At 40.6% G+C, this 24,230-nt stretch overlaps 1 protein-coding gene across 1 annotated transcript; it reads right to left on the minus strand.

Moving 5' to 3' along the window:
* Nucleotides 1-12,062: 12,062 nt before the first annotated feature.
* LOC115143343 (protein transport protein Sec61 subunit alpha) lies at nucleotides 12,063-20,904 on the minus strand. The gene is made up of 12 exons (XM_029683656.2): nucleotides 20,790-20,904; nucleotides 16,342-16,409; nucleotides 16,182-16,247; nucleotides 15,786-15,864; nucleotides 15,346-15,477; nucleotides 15,006-15,115; nucleotides 14,613-14,766; nucleotides 14,335-14,495; nucleotides 13,692-13,889; nucleotides 13,116-13,307; nucleotides 12,929-13,005; nucleotides 12,063-12,837 (listed from the first exon to the last, which is right to left on the minus strand). The coding sequence occupies exons 1-12, from the start codon at nucleotides 20,794-20,796 to the stop codon at nucleotides 12,651-12,653; spliced, it is 1,431 nt and encodes a 476-aa protein (XP_029539516.1). The 5' UTR covers nucleotides 20,797-20,904; the 3' UTR covers nucleotides 12,063-12,650.
* Between the last annotated feature and the right edge of the window lie 3,326 nt (nucleotides 20,905-24,230).

The following is a 24,230-nucleotide window of genomic DNA, read 5'->3' on the forward strand; positions in this document are numbered from 1 at the left end:
ACCTCCACCCTCCAAAAAAACCAACATGAACTCTGACATCGTGCCTACCCTCTCCTTACTCATCAACTCCATGTGTGACGCCATTGAGAAAATGGTAGGCGCGAACACCATGGTTATCGAAGGCTTGAAAAAGACTGTGGAGTTTGCATGTGGTGAAATCAAGGATGTGAAAACGAGAGTGGCAAAAGTTGAAAAAAAAATGTGGAAAGGGTGGAAAAGAATAACAATGTCTACCATAGACGTCTCACTGATCTGGAACAATCACAAGAAAGTGGAACCTTAGACTCTACGGCTTGTCAGAGGTGGAGAATGAAGATGTGCGAGGAGAGGCTATCCGTATCTGCCAATAAGTTTTGCCTGCAGAGAAGAACAAAGTTGGTGATACCATCGACGTTGTGCATCGCCTCGGCAAGAAGCAACAGCAAAACGATTCAAGACCTAGGGGTATCACCATCCTATTCACTACCAGATTCTACAGGGATGCTGTCTGGAAAACTGCTAGGAAGAACGCCTTCCTTCAGAGCCATGGTATGCGTTTCGCCGAGCATCTCAGCCCGGAAGACAGAAAGAATGGACAAGTTGTGGCCAACGATCAAGATAGCACGAAGTGAGGGGAAGGCTGCTTACTTCGTCGGAGGACGAGGCTTCATCAACGGTTCAGAAATCCATATTCCATATTCCTTGATGGTTTCAGCCATGGTATTCTCATTTTCCGTATGTTGTTTACCTAACAAGCACCAGGTGACTATTTTTCAGGATTACTCAGGTATTCCAATTTATTAGTTTGTTCTTGACCAGAAGACCTATTTTGTTTACAAACTTCCGAAGAAGACTGAAAGCTGTATTTTTAAAAAAATGTATACAGTAACTAAGATACTGTTTTAAAGGGCATACAGGTCTGCTCTGACTTTACACGGTTATTGTTCTATTTGGTTATTAATACTTATTTCCAAAAAAGGTCTTAGGAACATTTTATATGTAAAACGCAAAACAATAATTTTATGATCAGTTTTCATATGTACTTAAAATAATAGGTGCCCTTTTATTTAAATGATTATTTGTTGTTTTATTTCTCGGAATAGTTCCTGATTACACTAAAGTTTTTTTTTAGTCTCTCTTACTACAAGAACCCTTGGTTTGGTCTTGAACATAATTTTCAGTTGAGTTGAATTTCAAAGCCAGATAACGTCTAGCTCAAAGGTTATGGAATAAGCTATTTTCACTTTAAATAGACTTAAATGGTGCAGATCTCGGTTCACTGCTCCTACGTCTTTGACTCATCCTACTACAGTTTGTACTTTTATATCATCTTTGTTGTTTTGTCTTTGTCTATAGTTTCTCTTAATGCTAGGGGGTTACGAAACAATATGAAGCGCAAGGCCTTATTTTTATTTGCTAAACAATTTTGAACAGATTTTTGCTTTTTTCAAGAGTCACTCAATTTTGGCTGATGCCAACTTCTGGAGGTCACAGTGGGGCAACGATATTTGGCTTTCCCATGGATCTGAACGCTTTGCTGGTGTCACTACAATGAAAAATACCATTGGTGGTAATATTCTACACTCGGAATGTGACCCCTTTGGTCACTTTGTCTTGTGATCAGTTACAATGACATTACGCTCATTACTGTAAACTTTTACGGGTACAACACCAAACATGAGAATGATGAGTTGCTTGAATCTATAGAGAAACATACTTCATTGGTTATCTAAATTTACCAATTAGTTATTATTGATAGGAGGGGACTTTAACATTACAATAGATAATTCAACTGATAGATGGCCCCCAGGTAGGCCAACCAATCAGAATTTGGGTTTAATACTTTTTATGGAAAGGTTTGATCTTACTGATATATGGAGAGAGGTTTCCGGCCGAAAGATCATTCACTTGGAGTAACAAAACTGGTTCCAGACAATCCAGAAAATATTTTTGTCTTATATCCAAATGTATTGATAGTGAGTGTGTTACTACACATATTTGTACTATTCCCCTCACAGACCATAGGGCTATTTACATTGATATCAAAATATTTACCCCTGATACGAACCTTGGTAGAGCATCCTACTGGAAGATAAATAGCTCATTATTAAATAATTATATAGTTAACTCTGAGGTTAAAGATCTGCTCTCACACTTTTGGGAAAGGGCTTGTGAAGAAAAATGGCAAATTCTTTAAATAATAGTCCTGTACAAGGTATTTCCATAGCTGGTAAAGGAATTATTATAAGCCAGCTGGCTGACGATACTACACTTTTTCTGAAAGACCAAATTTCCATATCGAGCGATGTGATAAAATCCTTTTCCAAAGCGTCTGGTCTATATCTTAACATTAATAAATGTGAACTCATAGCTGTCAAAGATTGTGTGACACCTTCATATTATGGTATTCCAGTAAAAGAAGAACTTACATATTTAGGCATAACCATTACAAAGGATCAGAAGTCTAGAGGCTTACTAAATCTTAACCCTCCTATTAAAAAAACCCAGAAGAAACTAAATCAATGGCTACAGAGGGATTTATCTTTAAAAGAAAGAGTCCTAATAACCAAGGCCGAAGGTATCTCTAGACTAACATACGGCGCTCTATCTTCATATCTTGACAGTAAAATAAGCAAGGAGATAGACCAGATGCTTTTCAACTTTCTGTGGAGAAACCGTACCCATTACATTAGGAAAACTGTTGTAATGAACACTTATGAGAATGGTGGACTGAATTTTCTTTACTTTAAATAATACTTTTAAGATCAATTGGATAAAATATTCCTAAGAAGACCCACTTCTTAGGAATTTTATTCCTCATGTCTTCTCTACTTTTGGTGGCCTTAACTTCATGTTGTTTTGCAATTATAATATTGACAAAGTTCCAGTGAAACTTTCTGCTTTTCATCGGCAGGTTCTTGTCATGGTCCTTAAATTGTTTAATTTTTCTCCACACAGATATTATATATGGAATAATCGGGATATATTGTATAAAAATACCTCTTTGTTTTTAGAATATTGGTTCTGAAATAATATCCTATTGGTGAGCCAACTGGTAAATGCAGATGGTCTTTTACTCAGTTATAAAGGATTCTTATCACTTTACAAGGTCCCTGTAACACTTAAAGATTTTGCAATTGTTTTAGATGCCATTCCCTCAGGTGTTGCTCTGTTATTCAGGAACGTGTCAAGACCTGACCCTCAGAACCTACCTTCCGTCGACTACTCAGTAGTAAAGATTTGTTTCTCTTTTGGTCCATTCAAAAACAGCGATATGATCCTTGTTTCAGCAGGTTGTATCTATACCTTATGTCATGCCTCATTGGAATGGATTTATTGATAATATCTGTTGGGAAAAAGTTTGGATGTTGCCACACATACCCACTTGTTAACAAAATTAAGGAAGTTTCCTTTAAAATTATTCATAAATATTATCCTGCCAACCACTATATGTTTAAGGAAAACATCAACTCAAATTGCTCCTTTTGTAATGACCACCCAGGAACAGTGTTGCATCTTTTTGGGCATTGTATTCATGAAAGAAAACTGTGGCAAGACATCAGTAGGTTTATAATTGAACACATTTATGAAGATTTTACACTATTGTGGAGAGATGTACTGGTTGGATTCTTTACATACAATAGAAATAAGCTGAAACATTTTTATGTAATTAATTTCATTATTCTTTTGGCCAAATTTCATATACACACATGTCAATTTACAAACAGAAAACTACATTTTCGTACCCTACAAAAATAAATTGAACTGTATTTTAAGACGGTTAAATGCTCTACTAACAAAAAGCTGTTAGAATTGTAAGTATATGCATATCCTTGTGTAATTGTAATGTGAAATTGTACCCCCTAGTTCGATTGTCCATTGTTTGTAATCTATGTATGCTTGTGTTCCCTCATGTGCTTTATGTATTGATTTGTTGTTAAAAAAATTAAAAATAAACTTTGACCCTCTATCCTTCCGACTCTTGGACGCATACTAATGACGTTGTCTGGGCGCACAGTGGTGTTTTACGCAGCTTGAGGTATGTTCTCTTATTTATTTTTTATTTAACCTTTATTTAACTAGACAAGTTTAACTAAGAAACTCTCTTATAGAAAGTTCTTAGAAATATAATTTACCAATACATGATAAAAAATGTAACTATTTCTGTAAAGCAATACCTTCAGTACGTACTCAAATGAATGAAATCTGACTTGTGGTTTGGAGAACATGTCAAGATGCACAACCTATGTTAGAAGGTTGCCCCCTGCTGGATAAGAAATGTAATAATACATTAATAAAATAACTTTACACCAAGACACAAGATCTCGCCTTGAGTGAAATTCTTCTGGAATGCATATATTACTGAAATTGAATGGAAGAAAGCTTGGTTGCTCCCTCACAAATTTAGTAAAGTAAAAGAAATTCACTTTAAAATCTTGCACAAAATCTATCCTTGCAATAACTTGTCTAAATTCATGGACTTCGAGGACAATACCTTTTTCTGTGATAAAGAAGAGGAAACTAATACACATTTTTTTTATGTGCAACTGTGAAGTTATTTTGGAGTGAGTTAAGAATTTAAAAAAAATTATTTCATCAAGACCGATGCATTTACAAGGAAATATGTAATGTGTTATTATTCAAATGAAAACAACTACTGAATTAGTCATTAATTTCTTAATTCTCTCTGCTAAATTGTATATACACTAACAAATATTTGAAATCCGTTTCCAAATGCAAGATATTTTTACTTGAAATCCAATATTTGATCAAATCTCTAGAATTAGACAATAACATAAACACTGTATTCTTAAAACTCTATCATAAATTTGAACAACTGACCTTTATTTTAGGTCATTTAACTTTTGACAGTAAATTCTTGTGATTTAAAAAAAAAGTATGTTATTTGATCTTTCTTCAGAGACAATATACATGTTGTGTTGTCCTATGTTTGTATTGTATTGTAATTAGACATTTTATAATAAGTAAATCAAATCAAAATGTATTAATCACATGCGCCGAATACAACAGGTGCAGATCTAACAGTGAAATGCTTACTTACGAGCCCCTAACCAACAGTGCAGTTGAAAAAAATATGGATAAAAATAAGAGAAAAGTAACAAGTAATTAAAAATAAAATAACAATATATACAGGGGGGTGCCGGTACAGAGTCAATGTGCGGGGGCACCGGTTAGTTGAGGAAGTATGTACATGTAGGTAGAGATAATTAAAGTGACTATGCATAGAGAGTGGCAGTGGTGTGGAGAGGGGAGGAGGGGGGGCAATGTGAATAGTCTGGGTAGCCATTTGACTAGATGTTCAGGAGTCTTATGGCTTGGGGGTAGAAGCTGTTTAGAAGCCTCTTGGACCTGGACTTGGCGCTCCGGTACCGCTTGCCATGTTGTAGCAGCGAGAACAATCTATGACTAGGGTGACTGGAGTCTTTGACAATTTTTAGGGCCTTCCTCTGACACTGCCTGGCATAGAGGTCCTGGATGGCAGGAAGCTTGGCCCCAGTGATGTACTGGGTCGTTTGCACTACTCTCTAGTGCCTTGCGGTCGGAGGCTTAGCATTTGCCATACCAGGCAGTGATGCAACCATGCTCTCGATGTTGCAGCTGTAAAACCTTTTGAGGATCTGAGGACCCATGCCAAATCTTGTCAGTCTCCTGAGGGGGAATAGGTTTTGTCGTGCCCGCTTCACGACTGTCATGGTGTGCTTGGACCATGTTAGTTTGTTGATGATGTGAACACCAAGGAACTTGAAGCTCTCAACCTGCTCCAGTACAGCCCTGTTGATGAGAATGGGGGCATGCTCGGCCCTCCTTTTCCTGTGGTCCACAATCATCTCCTTTGTCTTGATCACGTTGAGGGAGAGGTCATTGTCCTGGCACCACACGGCCAGGTCTCTGACCTCCCTATAGTCTGTCTCATTGTTGTCAGTGATCAGGCCTACCACTGTTGTGTCATCGGCAAATTTAATGATGGTGTTGGAGTCGTGCCTGGTCGTGCAGTCATGAGTGAACAGGGAGTACAGGAGGGAGTTGAGCACTCACTCCTGAGGGGCCTGTGTTGAGGATCAGCATGGCGGATGTGTTGTTACCTACCCTTACCACCTGGGGGCGGCCCGTCAGGAAGTCTAGGACCAGTTGCAGAGAGAGGTGTTTAGTCCCAGTGTCCTTAGCTTATTGATGAGCTTTGAGGGCACTATGGTGTTGAACGCTGAGCTGTAGTCAATGAATGGCATTCTGAAATAGGTATTCCTTTTGTCCAGGTGGGAAAGGGCAGTGTGGAGTGCAACAAAGACCACATCATCTGTGGATCTGTTGGAGCGATAATCAAATTGGAGTGGGTCTAGAGTTTCTGGGATGATGGTGTTGATGTGAGCCGTGACCAGCCTTTCAAACATCATCATGGCCACAGACGTGAGTGCTACCGGTCGGTAGTCATTTAGGCAGGTTACCTGTCTTGGGCACAGGCACTATGGGGGTCTGCTTAAAACATGTTGGTATTACAGACTCAGACAGGGAGAGGTTGAAAATGTCAGTGAAGAAACTTGCTAGTTGGTCAGCGCATGCTCGCAGTACACGTCCTGTTAATCTGTCTGGCCCTGCAGCCTTGTGAATGTTGACCCGTCTAAAGTCTTACTCACATCGGCTGCGGAGAGCGTGATCACAGTCTTCCGGTACAGCTGTGCTCATGCATGTTTCAGTGTTATTTGCCTCGAAGCGAGCATAGAAGTAGTTTAGCTCATCTGATAGGCTCGTGAGGTAGATCTAGAATTTAAAAAATCGTATCACATTTTATTGGTCACATACATGTGTTTAGCTGATGTTATTGCGAGTGTAGCGAAATGGATCAGATTACACATCCCCTTGAAGATAAAATAGCAGTCAGACCCTGGACCAGTGGCTAGGGGCAACGCCTACCAACCCCTGTGGAGTACCAGAAAATTATTTTGTATTTATTATGGGTCCCCATTAGCTGCTGCTTTGGCTGGGGTCCAGCAAAATTAAGGCAGTTTATACCATTTTACAACATTACAATACAATCACAGATTGCACAACACACTGTGTGCCCTCAATCCCCTACTCCACCATTACCACATATCTACAGTACTAAATCCATGTGTATGTATAGTGCGTATGTTATTGTGTGTGTGTGTGTATGCATGTGTCTGTGCCAATGTTTGTGTTGCTTCACAGTCCCCGCTGTTCCATAAGGTGTTTGTTCATGTTTTTTAAATCTAATTTTACTGCTTGCATCAGTTACTTGATGTGGAATAGAGTTCCATGTCATCATGGCTCTGTGTAGTACTGTTTGCCTCCCATAGTTTGTTCTGGACTTGGGGACTGTGAAGAGACATCGTGGCATGTCTTGTGGGGTATATGCATGGGTGTCCGAGTTGTGTGCCAGTAGTTTAGACAGACAGCTCGGTGCATTCAATTTTAGTCACTGTAGTAGCTGACGTGTATAGTGTTGAGTCATCCGCATATATAGAAACTGGCTTTACTCAAAGTCAGTGGCATGTCGTTAGTAAAATTGAAGAAAAGCAAGGGGCCTAAGCAGCTACCCTGGGGAATTCCTGATTCTAACTGGATTATATTGGATAGGCTTCCATTAAAGAACACCCTTTGTGTTCTGTTAGACAAGTAACTCTTTATCCACATTATAGCAGGGGGTGTAAAGCCATAACACATATGTTTTTCCAGCAGCAGACTATGATCAATAATGTCAAAAGCTGCACTGAAGTCTAACAAGACAGCCCCCACAATCTTTTTATCATCAATTTCTCTCAGCCAATCATCAGTCATTTGTGTAAGTGCTGTGCTTGTTGAGTGTCCTTCCCTATAAGCATGCTGAACTTCTGTTGTCAATTTGTTCACTGTGAAATAGCATTGTATCTGGTCAACCACAATTTTATCCAAACGTTTACTAAGGGTTGGTAACAGGCTGATTGGTCGGCAATTTGAGCCAGTCAAGGGGGCTTTACTATTCTAGATAGCAGAATGACTTTAGCTTCCCTCCAAGCCTGAGGCACACACTTTCTAGTAGGCTTTAATTGAAGATGTGGCAAATAGGAGTGGCAATATTGTCCACTATTATCCTCAGTAATTTTCCATCCAAGTTGTCAGACCTTGGTGGCTTGTCACTGTTGATAGACAACAATCCATTTTTTTCACCTCTTCCTCACTAACTTTACGGAATTTAAGATTACAATTCTTGTCTTTCACAATTGGGTCCGATATACTTCGATGTGTAGTGTCAGCGTTTGTTGCTGGCATGTCATCTCTAAGTTTGCTTATCTTGCCAATTAAAAGAAATTTAAAGTAGTTTGCAATATCAGTGGGCTTTGTGATGAATGAGTCATCTGATTCAATGAATGAAGGAGCCAAGTTGGCTTTTCCCCCCAAAATGTAATTTAAGGTGCCCCAAAGCTTTTTATTATCATTCTTTATATAATTTATCTTTGTTTCATAGTGTAGTTTATTTTTATTTAGAATAGTCACATGATTTCTTTATTTGCGGTATGTTTGCCAATCAGTTGGGCTGCCAGACTTAATTGGCATACATTTTGCCTCATCCCTCTCAACCATACAATTTCTCAATTCCTCATCAATCCAAGGGATTTAACAGTTTTTACAGTAATTTTCTTAATGGGTGCGTGCTTATTAGTAACCGGAATAAATAGTTTCAGAAATGCGTCAAGTGCAGCATCTGGTTGCTCCTCATTACACACCACAGACCAGCAAATATTCTTTACATCAACATTTGAATCCCTACAAAACTTATTGTATTACCTCTTATACACTATATTAGGCTCAGCCTTTGGAACTTTGGTTTTTCCTAAATATGGCTATTATATTGTGATCACTACATCCTATGGATTTTGATACTGCTTTCAAGCAAATATCTGCATCGTTAGTAAAAATGTGATCAATACATGTTGATGATTTCATTCCTGTGCTGTTTGTAACTACCCCGGGAGGTTGACTGACAACCTGATCCAGGTTGCAGGTACTGGTTACAGTTTAAAGATGTTTCCTGAGTGGAAAGCTTGATGATAGCCAATCAATATTTAAATCACCCAGAAAATATACTTCTCTGTTGATATCACATACATTATCAAGCATTTCACACACATTATCCAGATACTGACTGTTAGCACTTGGTGGTCTATAGCAGCTTCCCACAAGAATGGGCTTTAGGTGAGGCAGATGAACCTGAAGCCATATTACTTCAACAGTATTTAACATTAGATCGTCTCTAAACTTTACAGGAATGTGGTTCTGAATATAGACCGTCATTTGGCAGTACTGTACCAAAGAGAAGTGAAACCTGACTGTACTGAGCTGAGTTGGCAGCTGTGGCTACCTGTCATTTGAGCCCCACAATTGGGGGGGGGGGGACTTGCTTGTTTAGCATGTTATTTTGGCATTAATACGTGTCACATATCAGTTTGCAGACCATGTAAAAAATACATGTATCATGAGTTAATAAAGTCTTGCGTAAGGCAGCTCCAAAGTGCAGGTGTTTCAGCCTAGCTCAGTGCTTTCTGTGGTGGGGCAAGCCAGCAGAAAATACAGAGTTGAGCCGTGATTGGCTCAGTGTTCTGTCACTCATGGGGACACGTCACCGCCAAGTCTAAGGGGAAAGCTAGAACATTCAAGCCCCTTGGGTGCTGCCATAGAGTTACATTAGAAGTGCCCATCCAAGAAGTCTCAAGGTCATTAGCCACAGATAAAATTACGCCAAATCACTTTATATGTACAGTAGCTTTGATTGGACTGATCATGTCAACATCATACTTTCAAAATCTTAGCTAGCATGAATCAAGTCGACAATCTACTGGCAAATCCTTTTTAATCCTTGTCATCTGAAGAGAGGACCTGAGCACTAGGACCATGCCTCAGGACTACCTGGCCTGATGACTCCTTGCTGTCCCCAGTCCACCTGGTCATGCTGCTGCTCCAGTTTGAACTGTTCTGCCTGCGGCTATGGAACCTGTTCACCGGACATGCTACCCTGTCCCAGACCTGCTGTTTTCAACTCTCTAAAGACAGCAGGAGCGGTAGAGATACTCTGAATGATCAGCTATGAAAAGCCAACTGACATTTATGTTCATGTTCTGTTATGATCTCCACCCGACACAACCAGAAAATGACTGGCCACCCCTCATAGCCTGGATCCTCTCTAGGTTTCTTCCTAGGTTCCAGCCTTTCTATGGAGTTTTTCCTAGCCACCATGCTTCTATACCTGCATTGCTTGCTGTTTGGGGTTTTAGGATGGTTTTCTGTACAGCACTTTGTGCCATCAGCTGATGTAAGAAGGGCTTTATATATACATTTCATTGACTGATTCAAGAGAAATTATAAAGCGTATCGGTGCTCATCGGACATAAACATTAAACAAGTTGGAAATTGCGAATTCAACAATGAGTGGTTTGGAAGGAATCAGTGACAGTGGCTAACATTAACTGCAAGCATTGCAAAGAAATCACTAGCCTGCTATTCAGTGGAGTGGCTGTGTGGTCCCAAATATGAGATTAAGTTTAAAATGATAAGCATTCAACATTGGCCATGCTGTCAATGAAGCATGATTTGTGCCGCGCTCAAAACTGTTAACTGGGAATGGCGAATATTTGACTTCAGTGAGTTCCAGACAACTGGGAAGTCGGGATTAAATGACATTACATTTTGAACGGTCATCCAACTCTGAATTGTAAATCCGGCCTCTTTCTAGAGCTACGACCTGAAGATCAATGACATGATTCAACCTTGTTTTTTTCCCCAGTTCCCAGTTGTTTTGAAAGCACCATAAATCCAGAGAATGCCAGACTTTGATGATAAAATTTGCACATGAAGGACCGCTGCACCACCTTCATGTTCAAGTGAACACAGCAGAAGGTGAGTCCAAAAACATATTGTATGCTGCTGCATAAATGTATGCCAGGGAGACATGTATAGTGTAGCTAAGAAAGTAAAACTAAGTGTATGTTGTGTAGTAAGAAGTTAGTAGGCCATGTGCCCTAATAATTTGGCCTATTTACCCCTCTTAATTTCACCTACTGTTCTGACTTGGCGGTGCACATGTAGCCCATAACATGTTTTAGAGAAATGTAGTCATAGAATATTGGAAGAGCTTTCATGCCCCCTTTATTTATCCTACAGTTCTGACTTGGTGTACAGGGAGAACACTAAGAACTGCCCATGTTCTGAATTCTGTCGCTGTACATTTCAAAAGCGCTAAACAAATAGTTGACTACATACATCCTAGCTCACTCGTGTCTTAGTCTAAATTACAGATTGCCTCTTAGCCGCTAGTCATCCCCTTATGCTACAGTTTGTACATCTCAAGTGTCATTGACAATTTGTTTAAACAAGTCAGCCTTGTTTTTTTAAGGCAGTAAATGAGGCTGAATGAACTGTTTCACTGCCAGACAAGGCTCTACTGATAGCCAGGTCTAGCAGTGGTAAGATGTTGGGACAGGTTTATGTAAGCACCATTATGGTGCAAATCACGTGTCTTTGCTTGCGTGCATCCATCTTTTTGCCCCACCAAGACTTACATGGTACAATCACCACTGGTTGGGAGTACATACCACAGAATTATATATAGGTTTTGTACCCAGTTTGATGCATATTGTAGTGATTCATCATGACCTGAGAATGTTCAACACAGAATTATGCTTTTCAGCTTTATTTGAAACATCTTGGTCTCCACAAAGACCCTATCCATAATAGCATTTTATTTGGGGTCACTGCAATGGTTTCTCTCAGTGGGTGGCATGGTGCATGACATCCCGAAAGACAAGAAAATTGTTAGATTTTTAAAAAATACAATTGTCCAATAAAGTAAAACCCCCCAAAAATATGCCCCCTTTCCCTCCCAAACACGTATAGGCAGTATCTGCAGTGATTCAGTCTGGGAAATAGAAGACCACAACAGACAAACCCTTCCCTTACGGACCCAGAGACAAAAAAGGACAAACATGCCCTTGCTAAGACCAGCACGAATACAAATATATTCCATGATTTAAAAAATATATATATAAAATGACAACACTTGTTAAATTCCCAGAGCCATTTAAGGAATACAATACAAGTATATTTTTATATTTTTTCAACCCAATATGTGGCTCTTCAAACTCCATGCCCAGCTTGCGATGACCTGAAATGAACATGACATGGCTTTCTTTCCACTCTCCAAAAATGTCCAGGTGTAGTGCTTGTGTTGGTTTAAGCAGACTCCTTTAGATGGTGTCTCAGCCTTCAATTTCCTTGAGCACGCTTCAGCCAACCTCACATGATGTCAGTCAACAACATCATGTCAAACCTTTGTCTCATCTCCTACAGACCGGTTAATAAAAGCACAGTCAGCAGAGTATCCTAGCTGGTCAGATCAAGAGATTACGTGAATGGTATTGAAAGAACAGGTGCAATTCCATGCTGAACACTGGGACAAATGCCACCTTTCTTTCCCCGATGAGATCCAGTCTGCATATGAGCCCTCAAGAGCTACTAGGAACACAAGAGGCTGAGAAAGAAGATGCATCCCAGAGGCAAAATGTACTGATTTGTGCGCATTAGATACAATGCAAAATAAAAAGTATGAATTTGTCAAGGCTGCATCTGTCTGTGGTATGTGTTGGAGGAAGGGGGAGGGGGTTCTAGAATAGCAGCGCGCCCATGCTGCCCATTTCACTCTGCTCCTTGACGAAGATCTCAAAGTACTGGTAGATGATGGTGACGGCCAATAGGATTCCAGTACCCGAACCAATGGCACCCAGGAAGTCAGCCATGACAGACAGCCCACCTATGCATAGGCCACCGAAGGCTGCAGCCGTGGGGATGTACCTTCACACAGAACACAAGATATTAGAAATGTGTAGCAAGGTATACACACCAATAATTCTTGACACTTGGGCCAGAGTGCATATGTTTTTACCTGTTGAGCTCATGCACCATGGAGGTCTCTCTGTGTCCCCTCATCACCATCTGCTGTTCCTTCAGCTGCTTAGCCACCTGTTGGACATACAGACCTGCGTTAGCAACTACCATACATACCTCACTGTACATAACCTAAGTGAATCTAAAATATGAAACAAATATATCTGGTGCGTCAAGTGACTCACATCTTTGGCAGAGGATCCCGAAACCTCGATCCATGTCTTGGAGAAGAAGGCACAGGAGCCCAGCATGAAGACGATGTAGATGGCAGCATGGATGGGGTCATCCAGAACAGAACCAAAGGACTCCGGGGGAGAGAGGAAGTAGCAGAGACCTCCAACCGGGTAGGCACGAGCTGGTCCTCCAGTGGAAGTATCCTATACACAAACAATTAATCCACAATGCATAGCTCAATCAAGGCTGTGAGTAAAACCTGCCAAAGGCTAGCTCTTACACAGGCCTGCTGAAATGAAATATTTAATTCTGTCAACCCTCCCAGTGTTCTTACATGGTAGTCCAAAACATGTGATCATAACCACATTATGGCTTCAAATAGAATCTTCATTGTTTACGGTCACCCATTACTAGACGTCACAGAAGTATTCAGTACTGTTGAACTCATGAAGGTTTAAATGGAATAAAATAACCTGGTGTATGTGCATTTTAAATAGTACTGGTGTAATGAAAGTTGGTAAGGTAAGTCTACTGCTGTGTGATTGACTCTAAAGCAGCACTCTAAGGTCATTCTGATAGGCACTTACAGACCAGGTTCCCAGCAGGTTAACCAGGAAGTTGCCGCTGAATCGCGTGGAGAGCATCTGAGAGATGACATACAGGTTGGACACGAGGGCAGACTGGAGGATGATGGGAATGTTTGAGGTGTAGAAGAGCTTGATGGGATAGGTGTTGTACTGGCCACGGTAACGGGCAGACATGATGGGCAGGTCCACCCTGAAGCCCTGGAAGGAGGAGGCGAGAAGTGTTCAAGACCTTTCAAACAACTGAGATTTAATGGTATTCAAAGCTGATGTTCAATCATTCAGGTTTTTGGTCTGACCATTTGTTCACATTGTCAGATCCAATGGTCATATCATAGGTGACTTAAAACTGAAATCCATAAAGGGGGAAACTGCCACACCTGGTTGAGATATTACAACAACAAAGAAGTTACTTCAAACACTTTCTTTCCCTCACATCATTGCACTCGTGATAGAACACCAGAATATGTACAGCAACTTCCTGACCACGCTGCTGGACAATCCTGTTTCATCAACAAAACAAAAGTACTGAGGCAAACAGTGGCGTAGATTCCCCATTTTCGGATTTCAGCAATGAATTGAAAACCATTTGTAAAACCAATCAAAAAACAGCCAAGACAATATAGGGGGTTGTCTGTCCACTGACCTGGAAGTATATCACTACAGCAAAGACGAAGACAGTGGCGATGAGGTTCAAGAGGTTAGGCAGGTTCTGGCGGTAAAATGCCTCTCTCAGGGCGCGCACCTTGTCTGTGCGGGTGGCCAACAGGTGGAACAGGGCAATGATGGCACCTTCAAACTCCGTTCCTGAGACACAAGAAACAAGGTTATTCAACCAACCACAGCAGAGGGAGCAACCCTGACTGAAAAATAAGAGTATATTGTCAATACAATTACAGGTGGCAGTAAGACCAGTATACATACCTCTGCCAGTGTTGACAGTAGTGGGGCTGAAAGCCTTCCAGACGATGGTCTCACAGATGTTAGTGGCAATGAACAGGGAAATCCCAGAGCCCAGCCCATAGCCCTTCTGCAGCAGCTCATCCAGCAGCAGCACAATCAGACCTGCCACAAAAAGCTGGGGAAGAAAGAGGGACAACAGAGCTTCAAATAGTCTGCTCAGCTTTCATCTGCCTGGTCATCGCTGATTGAAAGATTAGAGAAATGGCAGCCAGGGGTTTATGTAATGAAAGGTCTCTGTACTTAACGGGTCAAATTAATGAACTGTCCAGTTCACGCATGGCCATTGTCACTTGGGTTTCAGCCATTACAGACAGCAGTGTAGTGGTAATTGGGGGGGGGGGGGGTCTAACTAACCTGAATAATGATGAGCAGGCAGATCCCAGCACCCATCTCTGATGGGTCTCCGTACATGCCTGTCATCACATACACAATGGACTGTCCAATAGTGATGATCATGCCAAACACTGCAGAGGAGAAAGGGAGCTGGGTTGCATTCAATATCCTTAGGACAGCTATGAGTTGATAGACAATGAAAAACTGAATACACCACAGCTTTATGACAGGATATAGACCCTTATTCGACTACCCATCACATACAAGCACAAAACTCAGTTGTCAGGTGGTTAAATAACCATCCCTTATCTCATGATTAATCCCATTCCTTGGTAAAAAAAACTTTGTAGGGCAGACATACGTTTCTGCGCTCCATTGAAGAGTGCTCTGTCCTTGGGGGTGTCTCCAACCTCAATGATCTTTGCTCCAGCCAGCAGCTGCATGATGAGACCGGAGGTAACGATGGGTGAGATACCCAGCTCCATCAGAGTACCTGTAGAATGGTGGGATCACAGTACTGTTTTCAGTCAACTATTATGAACCAACACAGTTGTAATGGGAAAGAGGATTATACCAAGGCAAAGCTCTGAATACAGTGACAAATCAGCCAAAGAAAGTCAGCTCGTCAAGAGATAAGACCTGATAACGTCACAGGGAATAATGAATTCTTCATGTTAGAAGTACGAACCAAACAGCAAAAATGTAATAGGGATGTGTTCAAACAAGATCGAAAGCCATTTATCAATGAGAAGAAACAGACAAGCATTCAAACTAAGCAGAGCCAGACTGTTGGTTTCTCACCTCTGTTGGAGGCCAGGATTACTCTCATCCAGTAGAAGGGATCTGCGGAGTCTGAGGACATGATGCCGAAGAGTGGAATCTTGAGGACAAAGAATGAATCAATACAATGAACCCACAAGAGCTACAACTGCACCCATTGAGTCATTATTACCTGTGGCCTTAACTATATGTTCAGCTGGTGAGAGATTATGTCCATTTATTCCTCCTGGTATTCATTTTTATTTTCTCTCTGCATTGTTGGGAAGGGCCCATAATTAAGCATTTCACTGTTCGTCTACACCGGTTGTTTACGAAACATGTGACAAATGAAATGTGATGTGGACTGCAGGATTTCTCTGCAAGCGCCATACAATAGATAGAATTACACAGAAAGATTCAGGCCCGGCGGATACTAACCTGGCAGCACACCAGGAAGATGAAGAGCGTGATGGCAGTCCATAGTACCTTTTCTCTGAACTGAATCTGTAGAAGGAAAAGAGGGATATTTTAGAGAGACATCACTAGAGCTAAGATTGTTTAAAAAAAGCTAGTGGAGAGAAATTGTAGTATACTATACCTTTCTCTCTGGTTTCTGAATCTCAGGTAAGACCGCACAAAACGGCTTAATGACTTCCAAAAATTTTACTGGAAAAGACAAGAGGCCATTGGGCAAAAATGACATTATACATCAGTGATTTAACATACACAGTAAAATAAAGTATTAACCAGAGAATTACATTATGCAGAACAGTGAGGTAGGTCTACATACAGTTGAAGTCAGAAGTTTACATAAATGAGGTATGACTCCAACCTAAGTGTATCAACCACTCCACAAATTTCTTGTTACAAACTATATTTTTTGGCAAGTCAGTTAGGACATCTACTTTGTGCATAAGTATTTTTTCCAACAATTGTTTACAGACAAGATTATTTCACTGTATCACAATTCTACATACACTAAGATGACTGTGCCTTTAAACAGCTTGGAAATTTCCAGAAATTTGTGTCATGGCTATAGAAGCTTCTGATAAATTATGTCAATCAGCCTGAGTCCATTGGAGGTGTACCTGTGAATGCATTTCAAGGCCTACCTTCAAACTCAGTGCCTCTTTGCTTGACATCATGGGGAAAATCAAAAGACCCCAGGAATTTTTTTTGGTAGACCACAAGTCTAGTTCATCCGTGGAAGCAATTTCCAAACGCTTGCAGGTATTACGTTCATCTGTACAAATAGTATGCACCATGGGACCACATAGTCGTCGTATCCCTCAGGAAGGAGACGCGTTCTGTCTTAGAGATTATCGTACTTCAGTGCAAAAAGTGCAAATCAATCCCAGAACAGCAAAGGACCTTGTGAAGATTCGAGGAAACGGGTAAAAAAGTATCTACCCTGCTCAAAAAATAAATAAAGGGAACACTTAAACAACAATGTAACTCCAAGTCAATCACACTGTGAAATAAAAAACTGTCCACTTAGGAAGCAACACTGATTGACAATAAATTTCACATGCTGTTGTGCAAATGGAATAGACAACAGGTGGAAATTATAGGCATTTAGCAAGACCGCCCCAATAAAGGAGTGGTTCTGCAGGTGCACACAGACCACTTCTCAGTTCCTATGCTTCCTGGCTGATGTTTTGGTCACTTTTGAATGCTGGCGGTGCTTTCACTCTAGTGGTAGCATGAGATGAAGTCTACAACTCACACGTGGCTCAGGTAGTGCAGCTCATCCAGGATGGAACATCAATGCGAGCTGTGGCAAGAAGGTTTGCTGTATCTGTCAGCGTAGTGTCCAGAGCATGGAGGCGCTACCAGGACAGGCCAGTACATCAGGAGATGGGTTGTTGCCCTCCTACGGCCTCCACAGCAGCAGGACCGCTACCTCCGCCTTTGTGCAAGGAGGAGCACTGGCAGAGCCATGCAAAATTACCTCCAGCAGGCCACAAATGTGCATGTGTCTGCTCAAACGGTCAGAAACAGACTCCATGAGGGTGTTATGAGGACCCGACATCCACATGTGGGGTTGTGCTTACAGCCCAACACCGTGCAGGACGTTTGGCATTTGCCAGAGAACACCAAGAATGGCAAATTCGCCACTGGCGCCCTGTGCTCTTCACAGATGAAAGCAGGTTCACACTGAGCACATGACAGTCTGGAGACGCCGCGGAGAACGTTCTGCTGCCTGCAACATCCTCCAGCATGACCGGTTTGGCGGTGGGTCAGTCATGGTGTGGCATTTCTTTGGGGGGCCACACAGCCCCCCATGTGCTTGCCAGAGGTTGCCTGACTGCCATTAGGAGGTGGCGGATGGTCTCCTGAGGGATCTCCTCCCAGACCTGGACTAAAGCATCCGCCAACGCCAACTCCTGGACAGTCTGTGGTGCAACGTGGCGTTGGTGGATGGAGCGAGACATGATGTCCCAGATGTGCTTAATTGGATTCAGGTCTGGGGAACGGGCGGGCCAGTCCATAGCATCAATGCCTTCCTCTTGCAGGAACTGCTGACACACTCCAGCCACATGAGGTCTAGCATTGTCTTGCATTAGGAGGAACCCAGGGCCAACCGCACCAGTATATGGTCTCAAGGGGTCTGAGGATCTCATCTCTGTACCTCATCAGGAGCATGCCCAGGCGTTGTAGGGAGGTCATACAGGCACGTGGAGGCCACACACACTACTGAGCCTCATTTTGACTTGTTTTAAGGACATTACATCAAAGTTGGATCAGCCTGTAGTGTGGTTTTCCACTTTAATTTTGAGTGTGACTCCAAATCCAGACCTCCATGGGTTTATAAATTTGATTTCCATTGATAATTTGTGTGATTTTGTTGTCAGCACATTCAACTATGTAAAGAAAAAAGTATTTAATAAGAATATTTCATTCATTCAGATCTAGGATGTGTTATTTTAGTGTTCCCTTTATTTTTTTTGAGCAGTGTATATCCACAGTAAACGAGTAATATATCGACAACCTGAACTGCATCTCAGCAAGGAAGAAGCCACAGATCCAAACTGCCATAAAAAAGCCAGACTATGGTTTGCAACTGCACATGGGGACACAGATCGTACATTTTGGAGAAATGTCCTCTGGTCTGATGAAACAAAAATAGAACTGTTCGGCCATAATGACCATCGTTATGTTTGGAGGAAAAAGGGGGAGTCTTGCAAACAGAAGAACACCATCCCAACAGTGAAGCACGGGGTGGCAGCATCATGTTGTGGGGGTGTGTTGCTGCAGGAGGGACTGGTGCTCTTCACAAAATAGATGGCATCATGAGGTAGGAAAATTATGTGGATATATTGAAGCAACATCTCAAGACATCAATCAGGAAGTTAAAGCTTGGTTGCAAATGGGTCTTCCAAAGGAACAATAACCCCAAGCATACTTCCAAAGTTGTGGCAAAATTGCTTAAGGACAACAAAGTCAAGGTATTGTAGTGGCCATCACAAAGCCCTGACCTCAATCCTATAGACAATTTGTGGGCAGAACTGAAAAAGCGTGTGCGAGCAAGTAGGCCTAAAAACCTGACTCAGTTACACCAGCTCTGTCAGGAGGAATGGGCCAAAATTCACCCTACTTAACATGGGAAGCTTGTGGAAGACTACCCGAAAATGTTTGACCCAAGTTAAACAATTTAAATGCAATGCTACCAAATACTAATAGAGTGTATATAAACTTCTGACCCACAGGGACTGTGATGAAAGAAAGAAAAGCTGAAATAAATCATTCTCGCTACTATTATTCTGACATTTCACATTCTTAAAATAATGTGGTGATCCTAAATGACATAAAACAGGGAATTTTTACTAGGATTAAATGTCAGGAATTGTGAAAAACTGTTTAAAATGTATTTGGCTACGGTGTAAGTAGGTAGGAGGATACTTCTGAAGTAAGAAGAAAGAGTGGAATGTACTTTGTGGAGAGCTAAAACATCAGATTCCCAATAGAGAGAATCTGCAGACAGCGGAGATGACATTGAGATGCCTGCTCTTGGACATGCTGACCTAACTACCACCTCTGATGACCATCTAGATCAACTCATGACAGAGTCTGCCCAAGCACTCAAACGGACTTGACCTAGCGAGCTACTGTTCTAGACTATATTTTTTTTAATGACTTCTTGACTTCTTGTTTATTTTGGTAAACAAGCACTTTGAGATTCTGGCTAATGAAAAGCCCTATAAAATGTATTACTACATAATTCGACAGCTGATACTTAAACTATGTCCGGATGAAACGTCATCACTCCCACGCATGCAAAAAGTTGGTTCCACTCACTAACAAGGTCAATAAGCTAGTATAGCTAGCTAGTTAGATTGCATGTGGGGACAAACTTAGTAGTCTTACAGATAATTATGAGTATATTAAAATAAGAAATGAAAATACAGTTGACTACTGTTACTGTAGATTACTAGGCTCAACGAAATTGACATTCATTGGCAATGGCTTATTCAATCAATGTTATCGAGCTAGAAGCAAACCACAGTCATGATAAAATACTATCACATTCATTGCAAAGACAGTGCTACATTTCCTATAAGGTTGACATCAGCAAGACTAGAGGGTAGATAATATGATAATGTAGGTGTACACAGCAATCTAGATGCCCCGAACAAGAGCCAACAGCAACAATTTATGGGCCCTCGAGTCTGGCTAACTAACGTTACCGAGTCCTGACTTGGCTTTACCGTTAGCTGCCAATTCCGTTAATATGGTAATTCACATTAGCTACATCACATGGGATATTTTGCTAGCTTTATTTAACAGTTAATTGTTAAGTAAAATGGTGTTGTATGTAACCCAGATTAGCAAATGTTAGCTAAGAACGCACAATAACTAGCTAACGTAACTAGTTAGCCAGATAGCTAACGTTGTGACTCTACGGCTGATGTTAGCATTACAATATAGTAGCTAGCTAGCTAGCTAAATGCCCATTCCTAGCCAAGTTAAATATTTCTAAGATAAATGTAATATGCAATTCACAGGTACATGGACATGCATAGAAGTAGGAAAAAAATCACTCACTGCCCATGGTGTCCTTGATCCGATTCCTGTTGTGTTAAATTGGTGCCACTTGAAGGATCAGCACAATTCGCGTGGCACCACCTAGCCTCTCCGCACTGAAAAGGAAGCTCCGTAAAGACACGTCACCAATTAAGCGCCTAGTACCATATGCCGTGTTCATGTTTTAGTCGGAACAAGGAAACTCTGAAATGTCCGACTTGCTAGCTGTTTGTAGTTATGCACGAGCCGCGTTCAACTAGTTAGCAAGTGTAGTTCACATTGTGGGATATGCTCTGAAAGTAGATGTTTGATTGAACAGACATGATAGATACCAACTACGTTAGTTTTATTATTGACTGTTTAAGTTTGAGAAATCTTGACACTTCACAGAAAAAAATATGCCTTGATTCAGGTTTGATTATGATAAACAATATTGCTCTTGCAGGAAATGCAAAACTTCTCAAATTATGACACGAGACTGCTAAATCTGTAGTCCAATTTACCTTCAGTTCTATTAAAATGCATGATCATGATTTAAAAAAAAAAAGTATTGGTCTTCAATGATTTCTGAATCGAGAAAATATTGGCCCAGTGTGACCAAAATCCTATTTGTCTAGGGGTCTCTTGTGCCGCTGCCCGTTTTTTAAATCTCAATATAAAATCATTGTGTTTGTCCAAAACATTCAATATCTGTGCGTGTGGACTAGGTCTACTGATGTCCTGTTCAGTTTGAGCGGAAGAGCGCGAAGATGAGAAGGAGTGCGAGAGGTAAACTTGATACTTCTAGAATTGATTTGAATAAAAACAATATGTTTTGTTGCCCATAATGAAGCTATTTATCAGAGATATTGACCTCACAATGAGCCATATTCGAGTAATTTACATAAATTACATTACTATGAAGCGGCAGCCACGGAGATGGGCAGCGCATGGGTGCTGAAAGTAGGCTAATTCGAGAACGCTAAATTAATTTAAACAGTCTTCATTTTAATTTGACTTCAGACTACTAACAACAAGAGGGTTTGTTGTTGTATCCTGTTTTTTCCTATTCAAGAAATTATAGGTAAGACTACCTGTTTGATAGACAAAAATGTCTACTATCCATGGATTTTGTCAGCCAATTCCATTAGTCACCATGCACTCCTTTAAATATCTGTGTCAGTAAAGAGCTTGGTGTGTTAAATTAAAACCAGGGCTCGAATTGAGGAGGTATGTGAGGGTATTATGGCTTGTTAAAGAAAATGGCTGAAAGCATAGGCCTACCCCTTGTGGCTTATGATTTTGAAAACAATTAAATGGACCTGATTATATAACGTGATACATCACAGCACTTTAGTCTGCAATGCTTTACGCTAGAAACAAGCTGTAAAATGCAGTGGAAAGACGTGACTCCAATGCATATATCATAGATTTGGTTTGTCTCTTTGACAGTTAGAGGCTGTGCTACAACCTTCTATAGCCGAGCAGACAAAAAATGTGCTTTGCCTGGGAAGTAATGTACAGTATGATTCTGTCACTATCAATTGACGTTCAACATTTCAACAGGCTATTAAACGACATACTAACTCTAAATCAGTCAGGAGCAAGCCAGGTAGCCTAAGAAGTAACGAACATGAGTTATTTTGACAATATTATTATTATTTCAAGACTATAGCCTGCCAGTTAAAAAATCAAATGTGAAGCATTTGTGACACGTTAGAAGCAGGAGCGCTTAGCATTTCAACACATCAACAACAGGCCTTCAACAACATGCCCACAAATTGTGAATTTAGGCTCTATAAAATCACATTTTAAAAGAGTATTACTCATAATGAAATAAGAATGAAAAAATGCCTTACTATGCTATACAGTCAGTCTACAGTGCCTTTGAATTCACTTTTAGATACATGAGTTTGGTCAGTATTAGGTTTGAAGATCATGCGGTGAGCTTTGCATGCCTAGTTTTTTATTTATCCAAGCAGATGCTCTTATATTCCCATGCCCTAATCACAGTCAACACAAATCTATTTTGTACAACATCATCATGGAATAAAATAGAATACATTTGAAAATGATCAAAATTATGATGAAATTTGAAAATGATCGAAATCAAACCGTCTCCGGTGCTGCAGCATACGCTCATTCGTTGTCATGCTCTGTTGTGGTAATACAAATATTCTGTTTGTCTCCAGTGATGAAAAATGATGTACAATTGAATAAAATCCCTTTTTTTTTAAACATTTTTTTCTCAGACCGCAAATAATTTGATAGATTCATGCAGTGCTTTTATTATAATGGATATCTTTTCAACCCTACCCTTGCCCACGGTGGTCTGCAAATCCACAACCTTCTGTCTACTTTGTCATGTAATACTTACAAAACGAAGAAACGTTTCTAAAAGTGCATATCTAAGGCTCTGGTCTGTTCAATGAGTGACGATAAACGGTAGGCATGTTTTCTGCTATCCACTTTATGTTTTAATTTATATTTTGGGGAGGGTCACTTGTTTTTTCCCCAAACGTTCAGGGAGGGTCAGGTAAACAATATATTTTACTGAATGGAGGGCCTTCCATTTTTATTTCAGAGAGGTCCGGTTTTCTCCAAGTATCAGTCATTATAAATAACGTACAGTCCCTTACCAAGAGTACTTTCTCAAGCAAAAATGTTATTGGATTGGTGTAGTTTGCTCATTTTAGAGCATTCCAGTGGTCCTTAAGTGAACTCTCCCCCATCAAGGGCACCGGGCCTTGCAAAACGAACTCCAACATGGGGTGGTGGGGAGGGGAAAACTGAAAACTAGCTCTTATTGGCAGAGAGGTTTGGAACTCTCTTTCTTATTGGTCATTAACTCATTCATAAAATATATATAAAACACATGAAATCACGTTTTTTGACTGCACTTGGGCAGTTAATTAACTACACCTCTCAGCAATAAAGAACAACAAAATACCATAAAAAAAACAGATTCAAAGTCAAAGCTGTTGTAGTCACAACATTTGACTGCCACCAGAGGTCAGCCTTATACAATTTTTTGTTCGAGGTTGTTTTTCCGCAGTTTTCAGTGGGTTTCCTCTTGCTTCCATTGCCAAATCAGATTCCACAGGCACAAAGTTTAAAAAATATATATATATTTCTTATTTTAATTTAAGGGCAGGGCTAGGCACAAGGTTAGTAGTGTGGTTAAGGTTAGGTTTAAAATACAATTTTAAGAAGATAAATTATAGAAATGGGCAGGGTTTAGCCATAATTATGACCTTGTGGCTATGGAAGCTAGTGATGAACTCTTCAGTGGACAGAGGAGTGGAGTGTTCATTGTATTGTAAATGTATTGTTGAGAAAGTGCCCTGTAAGCATACCACTGAGCAAAGAAATATCTATGCATATGTAATTTAATGGACAAAGATGAAAAGGGGCTCTCTATTAGGCCTACACCGTGAAAAAAAAAAACACACAAAAAAATATTCTCCATGGACAACTTTCCCC

This window comes from Oncorhynchus nerka, linkage group LG15, assembly GCF_034236695.1.
Source record: "Oncorhynchus nerka isolate Pitt River linkage group LG15, Oner_Uvic_2.0, whole genome shotgun sequence".
Classification (NCBI taxonomy): domain Eukaryota; kingdom Metazoa; phylum Chordata; class Actinopteri; order Salmoniformes; family Salmonidae; genus Oncorhynchus; species Oncorhynchus nerka.